Source organism: Megascapheus bottae, chromosome 2 (genome assembly GCF_031878675.1).
Source record: "Megascapheus bottae isolate mThoBot1 chromosome 2, mThoBot2.hap1, whole genome shotgun sequence".
Taxonomy (NCBI): Eukaryota; Metazoa; Chordata; class Mammalia; order Rodentia; family Geomyidae; genus Megascapheus; species Megascapheus bottae.
The window spans coordinates 68,546,284-68,567,417 of NC_143510.1; the positions used below are offsets into that span (position 1 = coordinate 68,546,284).

At 33.5% G+C, this 21,134-nt stretch overlaps 1 protein-coding gene across 1 annotated transcript in view; it reads left to right on the forward strand.

Moving 5' to 3' along the window:
* Window positions 1–21,134, forward strand: part of Ptprq (protein tyrosine phosphatase receptor type Q) — a 162,226-nt gene that overhangs the window by 121,301 nt on the left and 19,791 nt on the right. Inside the window, exons 33-35 of the mRNA XM_090357310.1 lie at window positions 1,134–1,207; window positions 12,526–12,625; window positions 14,242–14,370. Of these exons, the coding sequence (XP_090213436.1) occupies window positions 1,134–1,207; window positions 12,526–12,625; window positions 14,242–14,370 (303 nt within the window). The remainder of the gene's footprint in view (window positions 1–1,133; window positions 1,208–12,525; window positions 12,626–14,241; window positions 14,371–21,134) is intronic.

Consider the following 21,134-nt stretch of genomic DNA (forward strand, 5'->3'; position numbering starts at 1 on the left):
CACATTGTTCAATACTTTATAAATATGTTATACCACTAGCATTAGAAAAGTGAGTGAAATCATGCAGTTATAAGTAATATTTTAGCTTATTATCCTAGCTACTTAGAAAACTGTGATCTGAGGATCCTAATTCAAAGCCAACCTGGGCAATGAAGTCTGTAAGACTTATCTCTATAACTACATAAAAAGCTAGAAGTATAGCTGTAGCTCAAGTGTTAGAGCACTAGTCTTAAGCAAAAGAACCTTAGAGACAGCATGTAAAGCCCTGAGTTTGAGCACCAGAAGTAGCATGAAAGCATCATCATCATCATCATCATCATCAGTTGAGTCGAACATGATAGTTTTGAAAATGATGCACTGCAAAATTCTTTACTATTCTCATTTAAGCTCATTGGGCAAAAAAAAGATTATAATAATTAGATAATGGAGCAGAGTAAATCATGTGCTATCGTTTATTGGTTTTATGTTATTCACTGTCTCTGTTTAGTTTATGAATGAGACAAATTTCAATTCTCTTTGAGTATCCTGGACTTAAAATTAATTTTTAAGATTCATTACATTCTGTGCCTTTTTCTATGTAAAATATAAAACCATACAAATGTTTAAGTAAATTAAGCACATACAGAAGCATTTGAATGAAATATTATTATTGTATTATCAGTTTTTATCAATCACTGATTGCTTATAATTTTGGCTGAATTTTAATAACTACACATCAAAATCCAACAGGCCAAAGAATGGAATAATTATTTATCTTGTGTAGGTACATTGTAAATTTGCCTTAATTCCAAATTTTGATCTTATAATTTCATTTTGTGGGCTGAGAGTTTGGCCTAGTGGTAGAGTGCTTGCCTAGCATGCACAAAGGCCCAGGTTTGATTCCTCGGTACCACATACATAGAAAAAAGCCAGAAGTGGTGCTGAGGCTCAAATGGTAGAACACTAGCCTTGAGAAAGTCCAAGGACAGTGCTCAGGCCCTAAGCTCAAGCCCAGAACTGGCATAAAAAAACAAAACAAAAAAAATAATTTCATTTTGTGATTAAAAGTGATGCTAAACCATAAGTAGTGGTTAAATTTTTATGGTAAAATTATGTAGCATGCACAGTTATCTTCTAATTGTTTTATTTTATAGATTTAAATTCAGAGCCACAAATATCATGGGACAATTTACTGACTCTGATTACTCTGAGCCTGTTAAGACTTTAGGTAAGACATAGTTTGTAATTTAATCTAAATTTTTAACATTTTACATAGTTGGAATAATTATTTATTAATTTGTTATTAAATTTTATTAAGTATTCAATGAGTATCTTAATGCTTGACTGGGTATTTGTCATTAAAATTAATTTCAAAGTTAAACAATATGCCTAGGAAAATGGTACTTACAATATTCTTTTAAAAGATGGATGCTCCTTATGGCTGTCCAGTTTTGGCAGCACCAATAATTGAATAGGCTGTGTTTGTTCCACTATATATCTTTGGCTCCTTTGTCAACACAAGTTGACTGTAGGTATGTGGTTTTATTTCTGGATCTTCTATTCTGTTCCATTGATCTTCTGCTTGGCAGGATTTTTATGTATACTAAAGCAGAGAATGTCAGATCAAAAAAGAAATAAAATGTTAATATTGTTAGCACAATATTAATCCAAGTAATAAAAATGCTTATTGAATGTCGATATAAAGAGTTGACTATCAATTAAACTGAACACAGTAAGATGCTTTTAATTTCCATGTTTCTGTAAGAATATGAGGTTTTATTTGAATCATTTTTGCATTAAAGCTCCAAATTCTTTTTTTACATATTTTTATTGTAATTGATAGAAGGGTTACATTATATTCTCCAAACTCTTTTCTAAGAACAAAGTAGTTTTTAAAGGCAGCTTGTTGAATAAATAAGAAAGAATCTTAAACACTAGTTAATTATTGCTCTGATATTATTTTGCAGACTCTATTTTGGTTGGTTCAATTTTACAAAAGAAGCCTAGATAGATTTTCAAATTTGGGTGTGAAGATACATAGGATCAGTGCACATTTTAATGTCATTCAGGTATGAAAGGAATGAGGACTAAAGTAGAACATTAAGATACAAATGGCTGTTACATTTTTCTTTGTCATCTCTAAGTGAAAATTAGAGCAAGAATAAATATGAATCTGTTCTGAAAAGAAACTTCAATCTTTAGAAAATATTCTGGTTTCATATATTTTTATTGTAATTAATAGAAGGGTTACATGATATTTGCCAGATAGAAAGTGCATTAATTCACATATATTGATACCCTTTCACATAAATATTCTTTTATTCTCTTACTGTACTTGTGCTATATCACATTACTGTCCTGGTAATTCATTGACTTGCCTATCTTGCACTTGCTTATTATCTGTTTCTTTTCTTACTAGTAACTGTTCAAAATTTAGATTTTTTTCCAAAAGTAGTAGCCTCTGTTCTCCAAAGTTGTCTGTAGACCTATGATTTATGGAAATTGCCAATTAGAGAGCTAGATTCTCTTCCCTCTTCAATGTAACCCAAATAGTGTATCCTCTTAATGCACATCAAGAGTATTTGGATCCATTCATCTATTGAGGGGCATCTGGATTGTTTCCATATCTTCACTATGGTAAATAGTGCTGCAGTAAACATTGTTGTGCTAGTGGCTTTAGTATGTCCTTGTTTCTGGACATTTGGGTAAATGCCAAGGAGTGAGACTGCTGGGTCATAGGGGAGCTCTATGTTTAGTCCTTTGAGAAATCTCTATACTGCTTTCCAGAGTGGTTGAATGAGTTTACACTCCCACCAACAGTGTAGTAGTGATCCCTCTTGGCCATATCTCTACCAGCATCTGATGAAGCCAGACCCAAAGGAACGTAGGCTCAATGGTTTCTCTCATTTGTAATAATTATTACACATATAGGACTCTCCTAGAAGAGGACTACAATAGCTCAAAATCCATGTACATAAAGTCATAGAAGATGAGACTAAATTAAATGAACTCTAGAATATGGAAACAAGAGCTTTATCTTGTATGATTGTTGTCCTTAATGTACTAGGTTATTTCTCTTCTCTTTTTTTGCCCCTACAGTTAATTTCATGTTGTTACTGTATCTGACTTTGTTAACTTGTATATTGTTTATATGTTTATTTGAAATAGGGAAGGGAAGGAGGAAAATAAGATGATGGGAGAGAGGGAAATGGGAACAAAAACATGCCAAGGGGTATCAGTGTGTGAGAAGTAATGCACCTACTACCTGACAAATGTAATTGTAACCCCTCTATACATTATCCCAACAATAAAATTTTTTAAAATATGGATGTACCTTCCATTCAAATCTAGATAAAGATCTGGTTAAGGTACTGATCCTCTGCTGAAACCTGATAACATTATCTCAAATCATTACTTTGCTCTTTAAGTGTGCAATCTTATATTGCATGAAAAATAAAAGACCTTTACAAAACTATTCCCTGCCTGCTTCTAAAACCTAAAACCTTTTAGGCCTCCTTTAGACTGAAATTTTCTTTTCATTCTACTCTTTCCTAGATTGCTCAAAATTAGGCCTAAATAAACACACACATATTTTAGTAGGATGCATGTATATTTCATCTTTATTGTTTAACTTTCATGACCAACATCAGTTATATCTAACCTTAAATGTTTTGTGTTAGACACATTTTTTCAGGCTCTTTTTATATATCTAATGACAAACTTCTTACCACTGTAAGTTGGACCAGTGTTTCTCTAGTTATTTGAAATATTTGCTGGTCGTAAAAGACTGGTGTGGTGATGGTGATGATGGAGTTGGTATTGAGGGGGGTCATGGTGGTTGTGATGAGGTAGGGATTGTGGTAGTGATGGTGAAGTGATGGAAGTCACAGTGGTAATGTTGTGGGCTGTAGTGATCCTGCTGGTGGTATTGTGACGATGGTAGTCATGGCAGTATTGGTGAAAGTTACTGGCACCTAGTGGGCAGCAGCCAGGAATGCTGCTGAATTATTACAGTAGACCAAGAACCTAGGACATTAATTAGGCTGAGGATTAAAAAACCCTCAGTGAAGTGTTAAGGTTTTCTTTCTTTTACGTATGTGTAAACTAACAGTCAGACGTGTCAGTAATGAAATATCTGGACCAGTGTTCAAGATTCCAAACTTAGGATCCCATTGACTACTACAATACAAATGAATGGGTAAGACATAGATCTAATCCTGGCTCTGTCTCTGGAAAAAAACTAACTTAAATTTCTATAACTCACAGTTTCCTTGTTTGAAAAATAATAATGGGGAGTTCTTTACCTTCTCCTGAAGGGTCAGGGAAAGATTTAAATAAAACAACCTATTAAAACGTATAACATGCAAGGTTTGCCAGATAGATGCTTATAGAGGAATAACAAGAGTTATTTGATGAAACTCTTCATGGCCCTGAACTCATGAGTTTAATTAACTTCACCCTGTCAGTGAACTATTTCAAAGCTGGCTGATTTGGCTTGTGGCCTTGAAATCCTTCTATATGTGATAAGTGAGCTTAGCACACACTGATGCCACTGTCACAAAATAAATGTTCTGTTGTCAGCAGTACATCTTCCAATAGATTATAGCATTCAGAAACCATTAACTCAGTGGTGCATTTACTTTGGAAGATAAAAGACACGGATAGGATGGTTACTTGTAAGGTCATAGGGAGATGCTATTGCATAGAAGCAGAAATGAAAGAAGGTGTATTTTCTGTGTTGGATGTTTTATGTTTTGTTTTGTTTTTTTACCATTCCAGTAAGTACTGAACATCTACCATGTATTATGGACTGATGATGGGAAGTTAGATATAGACAAATGGTATGGTAACAAGCAAATCTGAAAAGTTATGACAAAAGTGAAAAATGGACCGGGCATGTAGCTTAGTGATAGAATACTAGGAGAGTTGAACTTTATAGAAGCTCATGGAGTCAAAATAGTGCCTGGCAAAAGAATGTTGCCAAGGAAGATACAGTAAAAAGTCTCAAAAAGGAAATGATATTGATCATTTCCACAATGGCTCATGACAAGAAAATCTTTTAGCATAAGGGCAGGAAAAGAGTAAAGTAATACAAATAATACTGCTAAGTGTCATCACAAGATGGCAAAGGATGATGATGCTTTTTTTCTCTCCAATGTGTTGAGGTAGATATTTACTGCAGGCCAGTGGGTTCCTTCATTCCTGCAAGCCTAGTGAAGACGTATGTGTTCAGGTAATATTAGAATTCAGTGAAAGAAAAATAGGCCCTATCTAGGTCATCAAACACACAATGGGTAAACATTCCCTCCCTGGTACTGCAAACCACAGCAGTGAGTTCTATGGTGAGCGACTCTATAAAAACTTTAGGATTTAGCTGGGTACGAGTAGCTCCTCTCTGTAATCCTACCCACTCAGAAGGCTGAGATGTGAGAATTTTGTTTGGTTTTTGATGTTGTTTTTGTTTCTTTGTTTTACCGGTACTGGGCTTAGACTGAGGGCCTGAGCACTGTCCTTGGGTATTCCTCAAGGTTCGTGCTCTACCACTTGAGCACTTCTGGCTCTTTCTGTATATGTGGTACTGAGGAATCGAATCTGGGTCTTTGTTCATGCTAGGCAAGCACTGTACCACTAGGCCACACTCTTGGCCCTGAGACTTCTGCTTTGAAGTCAGTCTAAGCATACAAACAAAAAGTCTCTTATTTCCACTTAACTAGAAAAAAAAACAGAAATGGAGATGTGGTTGAAGTGGTAGAGTGCCAGCCTTGAGTGAAAAAGCCAACAGAGAACAAAAAGATCCAACTCAAATCCTAGTATGGAGACCAAAAACTAACAGATAAAGGAAAAATCCTTTATGATTTAAGAAAACTGACAAAGGCTCTCTCTGTTCAGATTGTGTTGCTAGTTGTGCCTTTCAGAGATATTACATGTAATTAAGATTTAGAGGAAAAGAACCACTATACACTGATCAACTAAAACAGATGAAAATTTAGTGCAAATGATTTATGTACAAGAGAGAGAGGCCACAGGAAAGAGAGGATGACACTTAAGAAAATCCTTCTGGCTTAAAGAAATAAAAGAAGGAAATGAGAAATGTATTGTATTAACTGTAAAGAAAGAAACCTGAAAGCATATTTCTTTGTTTTTACTCAAGATGATTATTAGCATTTTTATTAACTTAATTCTCATAAACTCTCTCTAGCTTTTTTTAAAAGTCTTCTTAAAACACATCAGGTTATGGAAAGTGCTTGTGGGTAATGTTTTGATTACAAGGTTTAATTATTGAGGATTCATGTGATTTGAAAACCAGACACCTCTGTCTGTACCTTACAGGGCTCTCATTAAAGCTGAACAAGATGAAACTTAAACCCCAAGGCAAAGGCACTCTGTGATTGTTTTCTTTTGTCCTAACACGTCTCATTTAATTACTGTGCTAACAATGAAAGGTTCCAATATACTCAGACTTAGGAACAAGGGAGTTGCTATGCCATTTGCAGCCAAAAGTACACTTCTCCCAAGACATCAAAGGAGCAAAGGAAATTTTTATTCCAATAAGAAGGCAGTATTAAGGAAATGGGAAGCTTATCTACAGGCATAATTCAGGCAGTGTTTAATTATATGACCTTGAATTAGATACTTCACGAACTATTTAAATTGTGAAATTACATTCCCTTTTTTCTTATTTCTTTTTCATTGTTTAAGCTTACATTAACTATACAGAGTGGGATTTCATTGTTACATGTTCACACATGTTCACAATATTTTCCAATCAATCTTACCCCTCCTTTACTCTTTCTCCCTCTTCCTGTCTTCTCAACACAATTTCAAAAAGTTTCATTGTTCTATTTTCATAGTTTCAAATAACTGTGTTGGGATACAAATCCTTTTTTATCCTTGTTGTTAGTGTCCACCACCTCCTGCTAATTCCCACCACACACATATCAAGGTGGAGTTTTCCTCTCTCTTTCCATGGACATATTTCAAAAATGAGAAACTAGTATTTACCTCTTAAGCTGAGAGATGGATATTGATATGTGTTGGATGCATAAATACAATATGTCTATTGAAGAAGGTACCATTCATTGCCTGCATATGTTTACTAGTTTTACATAGAAACACACATATTCTTTGTTATAACTATGGTATGACTATTTGAAATGATCCCAATTCATAGGCAAGCTATGACAAGCAATTACTGGATTTTCTAAGCAAATTTCCCATAGTTTTTAACTATGGCTAAATTGATGGCAGCATCATCCTTCAACTGTAGGCAACATGACGTCAGTCAGCGCTGTGCTTGTCCTCGGCTGTTCTATGTGCATGCAAGCCAGTGACTGCTCAAGTAGGATCCAATTTCTTTATCTTACGGGGTTCCTTACTCTCACCATCACTCTCTCTTCTCAATATTTTAAGTTAGTCTGGCTGCTTTCTTTTTTTTTTTTCCAGTCCTGGGCTTGGGCTCAGGGCCTGAGCACTGTCCTTGGACTTTCTCAAGACTAGAGCTCTACCACATGAGCCTCAGCACCACTTCCGGTTTTTTTCTATATGTGCTACCGAGGAATCGAACCCGGATCTTCATGCATGCTAGGCAAGCACTTTAACCACTAGGCCAAACTCCCGGTCCATGGCTGCTTTCTTGTATTACCATTTTTTCCTTTTGAGATAAAAAAAATTCACAAATGAGCATTTAAATAAAGATGTACTGTTCAATGTTTCTAATAATGAATACGGATAACTTGTTATACATCCTGCAATAATCATTTATCTACCTTTTAAAAAGTTGCTAGTTTACGTAGGTGAAAATGAAATCCTTTCAGAACATTTTAATTTATATTGCTTTTAGGAATTCTTATTTAAATGTATAATTATACGTTTTGGGTAATACAAAAGATGCTGTGAACTACTGTGTGGCGTGATTGTGTCATTAACATTTCCATCACTCAAATGTATATAATAAATTCCTAGAACCCAGATCCCTTTCTTAAAGCATAAAATTAGGTAACATTTAGTAAATTCTTCATTTGGTATTTGAACATTATAGCTATCTTGCACTAGACTAAAAGAACAGGGAAAAAAATCCCTCCCAACTAGTACTTATAATTTAGTGTGCCTCTTTATGAAGAAACATGCATTGTACTATAAGATTCATATCTCTTTTGTAATTCAAGGTTATTCTTTTTTCAATTGCATCATTTTATGTTGGAGTAATGGATAGAGGGGTTACAGTTACTTTTGTCAGTTAGTGGGTACATTACTTCTCTAACATTGATACTCTTTCTCATGTTCAAGATTCTTTGTATAAAATATTTTTGAATGCTTAAAAACATGGATATATATGGTATACAAAAGGGTGTTTTCCCATGATGTAACTCCTTTGAACAATTAACTGACAGTTTAATCAAAGGAATACCAACTTAATCTTGGGGAAAACGTGGCAGTTGAACACTCGGAAGAATGGATGATGGATAGACAATAGAAAAAATTATGGAAGCAGTGACTTCTGTACTCTTATACTAGGATAGTGAATTAAAATCTCTCCATACAAGTAATTAAATGTACATTAAAAAATTAAATGCCTCCAATATGAAAAAAGGTTGCATTGTACTCTTTTCTATTTTTTGTTGTCGGAGTAATATATAGAGGGGTTACAGTTATATTCACCATATAGTAGGTGCATTACTTTTCACAGATTGATCCCCTTTTTCTCATGTTTTTGTTCCCATTTCCATCCCCCACCCCCTCCCAATCATCTTAAACAAATAACATGTACAGAGGCCGGGGTTCAATTCCTTGGTACCACATACACTGGAAAAGCCAAAAGTGGTGACAGAATGCTTGCCTTGAGAAAGTCCAAGCACAGTGCTCAGGCCTTGAGTTCAAGCCCTAGGACTGGCAAAAAAAAAATCTCAGTTCTGCATTTTATTCTTAAATGCATATGTTGAACTCAACCTCTTTGTAGAACTCCTTAAAAATAAATAAATAAATAACTAACTAAATAAAAACACTTGGATCCATATGCTGAATTTTCAAAAATGTTCATTCCAGCCAGGAGATAATATTTAGGAAAAATATTGCTTTAAAATTTGCTAAATTATATTAGCACAATTTATTAAACAAACATAAAATGAATTTGATTTCTCAGAGAGTATTAAATTTAGTGATGAAATAGCTTCTGCATAAGATCACAAAAGCTCAAAAGCTATGTCCATATGGTCATATAGGATGAGACTAAACAAAATAAACTCTAGGATATGGAAACAAGAGCTTTATCTTTGTGATTGTTCTCAATGTACTATGTGCAGTTATTTCTTTTTTCTCTTAATGGTAAATCTCATGTGGTTACTGTATCTGACCTTGTTACATGGTGTATTGTATATACATTTATTTGTTTATTTGAAACAGAGAAGGGAAGGAGGGAAAACAAGATGATAGGGATGGAGTGGAAAGAGGGAAAGGGGGACAAAAAGATGAGAAGTGGTGTCAATGTTTGAGAAATAATGTACCCGTTACCTGATGACTATAACTGTAACCCTTCTATACATTACCCCGACGATAAAATAAAATAAAATGTACAGTTTAATCAGCATAAGGTGCCTAGTGAAACATTAAAGAAACTGCCACAAAGAGGGGGAAAAAAGTGGTTAAATATAGAGAGACAGTAGGCTCTAAGGACGGAGGGAAGAAGAAGCAACAGAAAGAGGAGGTATTGAGCTGGGCACCAGTGTTCAAGCTCCAAAACTGACAAAACTGACAAAAAAAGAGGAGGTATTGAGTATTTATTGATAAGGGCATAGAGTTTTTGTTGAGGATCATAGAATGCTTTGGGGACAGATGCTTATAGGACATTTTCAATGTATTTAATGCTACTGAATTTATTTTATGAATGTTTAAACTAATAAATACTAGACCATGCTTATGTAAAAATGAGAACTAGCTTCTCTGTATTATAAAGAGTCAAGTAAAAAGAATTCCTGTGTATATAAAGCATTAGGAGCAGTGACCTCATTCTGTGCTTGAAGATTTCTGGCTCTCTGGATGGCAGTACTTGACAACTGGGGAACATTTTGACTTGTCATAGTGGCATTTTACTAAAGACCATTACAATCTATAATTAAACAGTGCACAAAGAATTTAGAAAAATGTATCTGATTTCATAGTTTAATAACTATACTTAGAGGTGAGAGATATATTAATTTGACTGAATCATTTATTACACATTATTTTCATGCATTGTAGCATTATTTTGTATCACACAATAGATACAAACATAGTATTTTGTAAATTCAACTTGCTATTTCTATTTTTTAAAAGTAAATAAGAGAAAGACTATGGTGGGTGTAGAGAAACTTGTTAGATACCCATAGAATAATCCATGGAAGACAGAATGGTGGCTTGAAGCAGAGGACATGAGACAAGGATAGAACAGAACTAGATGTACAAAGAATAGAGGCATGAACCCCCAGATGCTTCCCAACTAGATTTTGTAACTATAAAATTTTTTCTTTGGTTTATTTATTTATTTATTTAATTTATTGCCAGTCCTGGGCTTGAGCTCAGGGCCTGAGCCCTGTCCTTGGACTTTCTCAAGGCTAGAGCTCTACCATTTGAGCCTCAGCACCACTTCTAGCTTTTTTTTTCTATGCATGTGGTACCAAGGAATCGAACCCAGGTTTTCATGCATTCTAGGCAAGCACTCTACCACTAGGCCAAACTCCTGACCCCTCTTTGGTTTATTTTTATATTTATTCAATTACATTTGTGTATTTTGTAGTAATGTTATTCCACCATTCAATACTTTCATGTGATTCTTTAATAAACATATTTTGTTATGTTACCACAAGTTAATTAAAATTAAAAATTATCTTTGATACTTTTAGTGAAACTTTTTTACTTTAAAATTTATATTGAACAGAATACAAATAAAAGTTAACATTTAAAATTTTTGTATTGGATGGTGTCTTCCATAATTTTTTAAAACTTAAAGGTAAGGTCTCTTTTTTCTTTCAGTATCCCTGCAATGAAATTATTGAAGCGTGGAGAGAAGTTGGCTTGTAAGAGACAACTGGATCTCTATGATTTTTTTCTTGTTGTTACTTAATTTATTCTTTATCATACTTCCCTGTAAATGAATAAAACCTAAGGACTGAGTACTCATGAGCAACATTTTGCAGTATATTTTGTAGATAATGACTGCTAACATCAAGAAAATTGATACTCTCTGGTCATGAGAATGGATACTAAAATTGAGAAGTTATTTTTTATCTTTAATGTTATCACATAATCTATGGTAAATCTATGGTAGCATCCTGTTAATATCTAATATTCTACCAGCATTTCTCCTAAAAATTTCAAATGTATTTATGGTTCTTTTCTGAATCAATTATTTCATTAGAAGTATTTTAAATTTATTATATCTGTATTATTGAACAGAAAAATACCTTTTGAAAAAAGAGCTTTACCTGAGGGACGTGAAGATACATACCTATAATCTCAACTATTCAGGAGAAGGAAACAGGTGCCTGGGAAAAGTTAGGCAGATTCTATATGTCTAAAACAGGATACAAGCAAAAATGCTTGGAACTCTTAAAAGAGTGTTAGACTAGCAAGGACCTTGACTTCAAATTTCATACAGAAATAATAAAAGAGATTTATCTCCTTAACTAAGGCTATCTTTTTTAAAAATCCATAAAGACAACTCATATGCCAACTAGAAAATTGCAAATTTTAACTATAAATTACTAACAAATGTATAGAGTAAGGAAGTGCTCTAGCAAAAACAAATCAGCATTTTTTCTCTTATTGAATATCAGTAGAACTCATGGGTTGTTATATATTCAGTTTCATTAAAGTGCATAATCGGGTTCTATCTTTGGGCAGTAGGAGATTCTTTGAGATGACATTTTATTTTATTTTTTGTATCATAAATCTTTGTAAGCCTCTAGTTTTCTGGCACTATATATATATTTTTTAATTCATTGTGTCCCTTATCCTGATATTGGAACTACCATCTTTCAAAAGTTTCAATCTGTAAAAAGTACATATAAATATACTTTGATGAAAAAGCCAACAGAATTTCTTCACAAATGTTAGAATTATGCTATGAATGAGTGAAATATTATTGTTTTGGCCTGACAAATTGGAATAACCAAGTTTTTATCAAACAAATCAGACAAGTAGAAGGATGCTATTTCAATGAAAAATACTGTGAGCTCATTTTCAAATATAATAACTTAGAAATTTTATTTAAAAAATCTAACTATTTATTATATAAGTAATCAGATATGCATGTGTCATTTGATCAGTGAAATATTAAGTAATTACAATCATATATAAAAATTTTAACCAAGAATCAGATACATCCACAAAAGGAGCTATTTTAGATAGAATAAAGAAAATCCTATAGACTGAGTTACAAAATTAACTGATCTAGGAGAAAAAGAACAAACAAGGCTGTACATTCTATGAGCAACCTTGAATGGTGTGCTTGCACATGTTTGTGTTTTGAGACTCAAGATATTACTGTGAAGTAAGGTTTATTACCTTTTTCAGGTGAAGGACTTTCTGAAAGAATTGTAGAGATCATTCTTTCAGTCACTTTATGCATCCTTTCAATAATACTTCTTGGAACGGCTATTTTTACATTTGCAAGGTAAGATGTGTATTGTGTACACACTCTCAGAATGCTTTAGGGACATTGTATCAGCTGCACTGCAGTCTACAACCAGGAAAAAGAAACAACACCCATAGCTTAAATAGAAAAAAAAACTGAAAAAACCTGAAAAAAAAATAGTGTATTTATCCTGAACCAGATGATGTTTTGAAGTTTTTGTACTTTTAAACTGAGATAATCTAGTCCTAAAACAGGAATCCTGCCATTTGAATGAAAACAGAATTCAGAATTATTGACTAGAAGAAATGATTAACTAGTTAATTGGGACAAAAGAGAGGTCCCCAAGTAATGAGTTCCATAAAACAACTTTTAGACAGTGGAGAGAGGACAATTGGGAACTCAGAACTGGGCAAAGACTTTTTCCCAAGGCTGTCTTGAATGACTACAGTAAGTACATGTAGTCTATGAACCATCACTGGGCAAAGAAGAAATATGACTGGAGAAGGGAGGAGAGCTGTTAAAGCTACTGTCATTATTGAAGAGAAAGCAGGTTAGAGTTGGTGGTAGAAGTCTCCCATTCTTCACCAGCAAGGTAATTCACAAATGGAGTTGGAAGCATATGTACCTGAGGCAATGTGAGCTCACCCAGCTGGGCTGCTAGGCTCCTACCAGGAATGATAACACACAATAACACAATAGCACAGGGGGCTAAAAAGACAGTCACTTCCTGACCCTATTGCATTGCAAGGTCAAATTGGCACCCAATATTGACCTTAATATTTTGCCACCTGGCCAAGTAGAAATGTTAGAGAGGTCTTCCCCTTTTATATAAACCAAGAGCAATTAGGAAGGAGTTGAAGCTGAGTGACTACAGAATCATAACACAAAAGTAGAAGCTCCCAGGATTTCTCCACACATGCATGCACATGTATGTGCATGCGTGGATGCACTATTGATGACTGGGAACATATTTTATGTTTCCTATAGCACTAACAGCTAACTCATAATAAATGTTCCATTTTCGAGATATAGGCCATGGAGAAATATGCATGTAAAGGGCCCAACAAGAATATTTTTATTAAATTCTCTTATTTATGTAACTTTAATTTTTTTGAACTTGTTTTCTGATTATAATGAATATATATGACAACAATATATACATCATATAATAGCATATCTTAAAAATAAATGAGATGCTTCAAAAGCCAGTTTGGTGTCTTTGGATGCCTTCAAAATTTTTCATTACTCAGAAAAAATGGACCATTGAGTTTTAGACTGGTATTAGTAAGCACTGGGTTTTTTGTACTTTGACATATTTTCTTTGGATGACAAATCAGTGATGGCTAATGAGAGCAAAACTTGGTCATAGCTTCAGTCTTGTGCTGGCTCCATATTTTAGATGTGGTAATTATATAAGCCTTGGTCATGTAAGTCCCAAATTTCATTAGATTAGCAATGTCAGCCAATTTATTATGAGAAGAAAACAGGAACAGATTGGATCATACGCAATTAAAACAGAAGTTGAATGGCTGTAAATTATCAAACACTCAGAGAAGTGATTCCAATAGAGAATTTACTTGACAAAATGTCTTTGATGTTTAAAAAAATCTAATTTTTGTGTATTTTCTTTTGGGACTTAATGGTACTCATTATAGAATTCGACAGAAGCAGAAAGAAGGTGGTACATATTCTCCTCGGGATGCAGAAATTATTGACACGAAATTCAAGCTGGACCAGCTCATCACTGTGGCAGACCTGGAACTGAAGGATGAGAGATTAACGCGGTGAGCACACTTCCCTGGGTGACCAGTGGTCAGAGGGCCTGGAGCCATGACCCTGTCCTGACCTATGCTTGTTGGAAGTGTTTGTGGGGCTCCAATTTACACAGGTCACAGAGATCTTCTTTCAAAGGGTGACCTCCGTCTTCTACACACGTCTTGGTGATGTACAAAGGATTACTTCATCTTCCTAGTATTTTGAATTCAATATGAACCTGGGATGATAATACTCAACCAAGACTCTTTGCCTGAGATATATATTTTATCTTTAATATTTTGTTTAATCATTTATTTTGTACAAAAGATGTTTAAAATCAAGTAATATATGTGTATATACATTTTAACCACGAGCTTCATGTAATTAGACTTATAACAACATGCTATTGTTTATATCATTTTCTGTGGGCTCTACTTAGAGCTCATTATTTTCTGATACAATTACATGAAAATTACATAACCTGTCTATGGCAGTTTCATTTTAGATATGGTCCAGAATTTTAAAATCTAATGCAAAATAAAAATTTACCCTACAAAGGAGACATATACAGACATATGACTGACTATATATCATTAGTATGTATTGAAATTAGTAACATATTTAATTTAAAAACCAAGTTAAGACCTTTTAAAAGAATTCCACATTATTCAAGATATTGGCACCTTTTAGAAGATAATTCATCAATTTTTTGAGAAAAGCTGTCATCAAACTGTCATAGCTTTACATTCTTATCCAACAGTGTTTGATACTTGCATGTACCTGATTATTAGAAAGTACGTCCATAGATCTTATGACATTTTACAAGTTATTATTTTTAAAACATGTCATTAAAAGTTTGAAATATTAAAATGAATTAATCAATTTATTGATGTCACTTATCAAAATTAGTTATTATCTAAGAGTTTGACTTTGCAAATATACCTTCCTTGTGGCTAATAAAATCTAAGGTTTTACAGCACAGGGAAGTATATCTTGTAAGCAAAGTCCTAGAAAATACAAAATGGTGATTCAGTGTATCATTCACTTGCAAGGGAATTTGGTTTGTGAGATTTGAAAACTTAATTTTTAACATTTAGAGGTGGATATTTATTTATAATCTAATCATACGTTCCCAGCCACTTGTGTATCAAAGATTTAGGCATATGATTGTGTATTACCTAGGGAATAGATTTCCACATAAGAAATGTAAAACAAAAAAATAGATTCCTAGAATGACCAACCATATCAAAACTGTATCATAGAAATGTTAGAGCATTATATGTGTCCACTCTTCTAAGGGTCTTCTGATAGTAAAAGAAAATTTTCTTTCCAACATGGCAGGTTTTTCATGGTAAAGTAAGCTGTTGATTTTCCTCAGTTTTTATTGTCTTCACATGTCCAAAAGAGAAATGCTATGAGAGAATATTTAGCCTCTAATTAAATTGTTAATTGTAAAGAATTATCCAGTTGGCAAAATAAAGCCACATTGCTTGGAACTAAATTCATTTAAAAATGAGATTTTTTATTTAAGGATTTAAATTGGGGACTCTACCCAGACATTTTGTTTATAAAGACTATCTTGAAATTTTTTACTTATAAAGTCTCATGATTCAGCTAAAATCTACCATGTTTTATTGAAGAGTTTGATAGTACATTCTCTCCCACGTTCTTTTTCTTCCAAAGAAAAACAGAAGTGAAAAAAAAATCTTTAGCACTTCTTAATTCCATAGGAACATCATTCAGGGATGGAAGAATAATGTTATATTTTTATTTGAAGTGATAATTATCTTTTGCACCAGTTGTAAATATTTTGTATACAAGTTTAGGTGACATGAGTTGCATTTTTTAAGAAAGGATATTTAATATTTGTCACCCAACTGAAAAAAATGGACTCTTGGGATTTGTTATCTGATAGACCACACAACTTCTGTGTGGCCTCTACAAATCACAGGCTCTTAGTAAACTAAGGTGAGAAAGATGTCTAGAACTTGGCCATAAGAACAGCAGATACACTGACCTAGTAAGGCACAGACCTAGATCTTTAAGCTCACAAGACTGACTGACCCTGTGGATTACATGAAACCAATTTGTATTGAACACAGTCTACCTCACATGATCGTTGCTTATACAATGAAAATTAAATAGCAAGAAAACGTCCATGGATTAAGTATTTATTTGCTAAAATGCTTATTTTTGCATATCTTTTTATTTAAGATACATTTTAGTTGCTTTAATAACCAAATTAGAAAAGAAATGGTAAAGTAGTATTGTTTTACTGAACCAAATTCCAGTTTTACATCAAATTGATAATCAAATTTTCTCTTTTAAAATTGTGTGAAAAATTTCACACTAATAATTTGGCCTATTTTAGCTGAGTGATATTTTAAAGTTTTAACACTCAACCTAGCAATCATAAATAAATTACAGCTCTCAACAAAACAAACAAATAATTGAATTATTTATATTTTAGTAGATATTTTTAAGTGGAAACTTTCTTCAATATCTCTAGAAGTGTATATTCTTTTGTTTAATATAATATGTGTTCAGGAAAATATTTTTAAAAAATCATATGAATGTGCTTGTATATTCTGAACAAAAATACATTTGATATTCTATTATTGTTATTTATATTTGTAAAAAAAAATGACCCCAGTCAGCTTTTATGTATAGAAAGTTGCTCACATATTAATTGTTTTTGATTAGGAGCAAAAACACTTCAGGTAATGATCTCAATTCTTTCCATTTTTTTTATTTTTGCTAGTACTCATATCTTCCCTTTACAGATAGAAAACAAAGCAAAAAAATGCCTAAACAATTTAAGTAACTGTTTCAGGTGTTATTGGTAGAAAGTAAGAGAGCTATAATGTTTGCTCACATGTGTGTTATTCTGAGCTACCAAGATGAACTTGTATTTTCATGTGTGCATGCTTGTGTTTAACTCTGCAGCATAAAAGAGGAAGTGATCATTGTAAATTATTTTAAATAGACAGCGACTCACAGAAAATTCTTCAGCAACATTTGTATAGTGAGAAAGAAAAAATAATCGAATTCATTTTTAGTGTATCGTGGTTGGGGAGAGAAGACATGGTATTGCAGTGGAGGATGAACTTACATAAACTGAAAAACAGTAGTTCATTCTTATCAGCAAGAATACATTATCTGTTTTAAAATTTTTTTTGTCAGTCATGGGGCTGAACTCTAGGCCTGGGTGCTGTCCCTGAGCTCTTCAGCTCAAGGCTACTGCCCTACCCCTTCAGCCATAGCCCCACTTCTGGTTTTCTGGTAATTAATTGGGAGAAGAGTCTCTTGGTCTTTAGTGCAGGCTGGCTTTGAACTGCAATCCGCAGGTCTCAGCCTCCTGAGTAGCTAGGATTACAGATATGAGCCACCACACCCAGCTAAGAATTCATTATCCTTAAAAGCTGTTTGCATTTAAATTTTTGTCATTAGACAGATTCTGGTCATTAATTGTACTTCTGTTCTAAACTATCTTTGCAAGCAGTGGTAAACACAATATATGTGATTCAGAATAGAAGAAATACTTGTGAGTAAAATGAATTTTAAGATATTTAATGCTCATGTTCTTATAGTAGAAAATCAAAAATAAAGAAGTGTGTTTGTATACTAAACAAATAATGAATCTTTACTTTCAGATACTCTTCATTTTTCTTTAGACGCAAGGAGATTTTTGTCATCCAGTAAGTTATGTGGTAATGAAGACATCTGCTGTGACTATTTTAATCTTATCAGGTGGTGTGCTCTGCAGTTTAAAATATGCGACATTGAGTATTGAATAACTCAATATGCTATTTTTTAAACAAGGCCTCCTTAAAATGCTTTCTACTTACAATGTGTTCGCTATAAGACTGCATGCTGTTGAAATGGTAAAGTTAATCAAAATGCACATTGACTCATGATGTGCATGTCCTGAGAATGTGCTGTGTTTTCATATCATGGTAGCTTTGGCATAGATTAAGTTTTGCCTAGATTTCTTTACAGACTTCTTATTTTCTTATTATTATGATTTAAAAACTGAATTCTCCTTCTGATATATGGAACCTGTATTTATACATCACAGATAAGCATTTCTTCTGCTATAAACATTGATATTTAATGTTTTCTGTACTGACTGGTTCCTATAGAGTGGCATATTTTTTGGAACTTCTGTCTTGATAGATGGGTAGCTACTTATGCATGCCTTTGGGAAATAGTGGATTTATTGTCCCAGAATAAAGTTCCTTGTGAAAAGGATATGAATGGAGACAGAGAATGAAAATTTATTTGATTTTAGAATTTCAAATCTAGTGCAGTAGGGTCAATCTCCATAAGCCATAAGTCTGGGTAAGACTGAATACTTCTCATGTTCTACTTGACCACATATAATGCTCTGTGATTTTACAAAAGAGGAATCAACCCTCTTTCTACCCTAAACACACTTATCTTTCTAGAATTACTACCACGTCTGCTTTTCACTTTAGAACAATTAATAGATTTTCATTGACAGAATTAATGCAGATATGTGAAAACAGATTTTCTTCAGAGAAACTACTTGGTAGGGCTCAAATATTTGTCAAAGTAAATTGTTTACTTCTCACAACGAGCTCTTACCTTGATAGAGCTGAACTTAGTGGTATATGTTAACCCATGCCTTTTAGGACCCATCCATATAAGTTTATATGGTTCTGATCATCTTCCTAGTTTAGTTTGTAGAGGTTGTGTTTCAAGCTCTTTCAGAGAAAATCCATGGTCTACCGTGGCTACTGCTGGGCCATGTGTATGTGTGGTGCTTTCTGTCTCTTTCTCTTTAAATCTTGCAAGGAGATCCTAGTCCATTTTATTACTTAGAGGTCAGCAGTCTTTAATCTGCTTTTTTCTATAGCCCTTACAGTTATGTGCAGAATTTTAACTTAGAATGCATGATTGGTGGATAAGGCACGTATCAAGAATTAGTTCTCATAATTGCTAACATGCTAAGGCTCAGTAATAAAGAAAATTCAGTCTCTATCACATTGGAAACTTTACCTCAGTCTGTTGACACCAGCAGAATACCACATTTGTATCAGAATCTAAAAGGCTAGTTTACCTTGTTCAAATGAAATAACCCATTGACCATCTATCAAGTGTCAACTCTTCTAAACATTGGGAATACCCACAGGGTAAAGGAAGGGACATTGACTCCAAAGAGCTGCCATTTGAATAGCTAATGCTCCTTTAAAAAAATCTATTTGACCTTACAGATAAAAGAAAACATTGAAAAAGCACTAGAGCTGGGTGCCGGTGGCTCATTCCAATAATTTAGCTACTCAGGAGGCTGAGATCTGAAGATCATGGTTCAAAGCCAGCCTGGGAAAGAAGGTCCTTGAGACTTTTACTTCAGGAAAATCAAAAGTAGAACTGTGATTCAAAGTGCTCTTGAACAAAAAGAACTCTAGTATAGCTCCCAGGTCCTGAGTTCAAGCCCCACAATGACAATAAAAAATATTTAATGTCATTTACTGAATGATTATCTTTTTAATTAAGTAGTAAATTACTCACTTATTCAATTGATGTGTTTCTCTTATAAACTATGTTTTAGAGTCAGCTGCATATGACCATCCACTTTTAGGATATTTTTATTTATATTAAGGAATAAAGAAAAATTACTGACAATTTGGCAAAAAGAAATAAGGAAGGATTTGAAAGGACACTATTTTAATACATAAAAAGAATAGGAAATAAAAATTTGGTCTAAAAGTATCAGAGTAGATGCTTTTGATAAACAAAATATCACGTTAGTTGCAGATATCAACTTCTGAGAAGTTACTAGATGGGATAAACTAAAAACATAAATTCAAAATTTTGTAAAACTTAAGAAATATTACATATGTGTTAATATTAATAATATATTTGACAGTATACATGCCATTATACAAACATATTTATAACAAAACAATAAATTTGAGGTTCTTTATTTTTAACTCATTTGGTGAAATTGAAAAATAAAGTTCTCAACAGAGTATAGTATGGCTTGGAAATCTGATTTAAGCTGCTCATCTATAGCCTATCATCTATGGGTCTCTATTAGGCATATATTTTAATTCCCTGTAGATTCCAACTAATTGACCTTGAGAGAAAGCTGAGTCTCTGACAATATGGTCTTCAATCAGCACTGCCAACATAAATAAATTGTCCTACTCCAGATCCAGCTAGAGTAATCTGAGTGAAATTTAAGTTTTTGATAGACTTTAAAGAAATGAACTGAGATGTGAAATGATACCCTTTTCAACAAAGAGGCATAGGATTTAAGACAGCTAGGATTTATTGCATGAAAACATTTACCCCTTTATATTGGAAAGTGGTGTGTAATCTTACTAAAATCTAGGTATGTCCCACATTGCTTTATCCACTAATGAACTGTACAGAAACCCTCCTACAATAAGTGAAGAAAATGCTGTCTTAGCCTGGAAATGTTTTTCATTTAATAACTTTCAAATGACAGCTAAAAAATACTAAGGAAAAAAATGCCCTGAGTTGAATGATTCCTCAGACTTCTTGTTTGAAAATAGTAATCCATCTGGAATGTATTTCTGTGAGATTTTATGCTTATCAAATGAAATTTTCTTGTCTCTTTCTTTTGGTGGTACCAGTGTTTGAACTCAGGACTTTGCATTTGCTAGGCAATCACTTTACTGCTTTGGCCACCCCCTAGCCCTTTTAGATTTTGTTATTTTTCTCACTTTTTGCCTAGGGTGATCTGTACTCTGATCTTCTATTTCTGTTTCTCCTGTAGCTGCATTGACAAGTTTGTACTGTG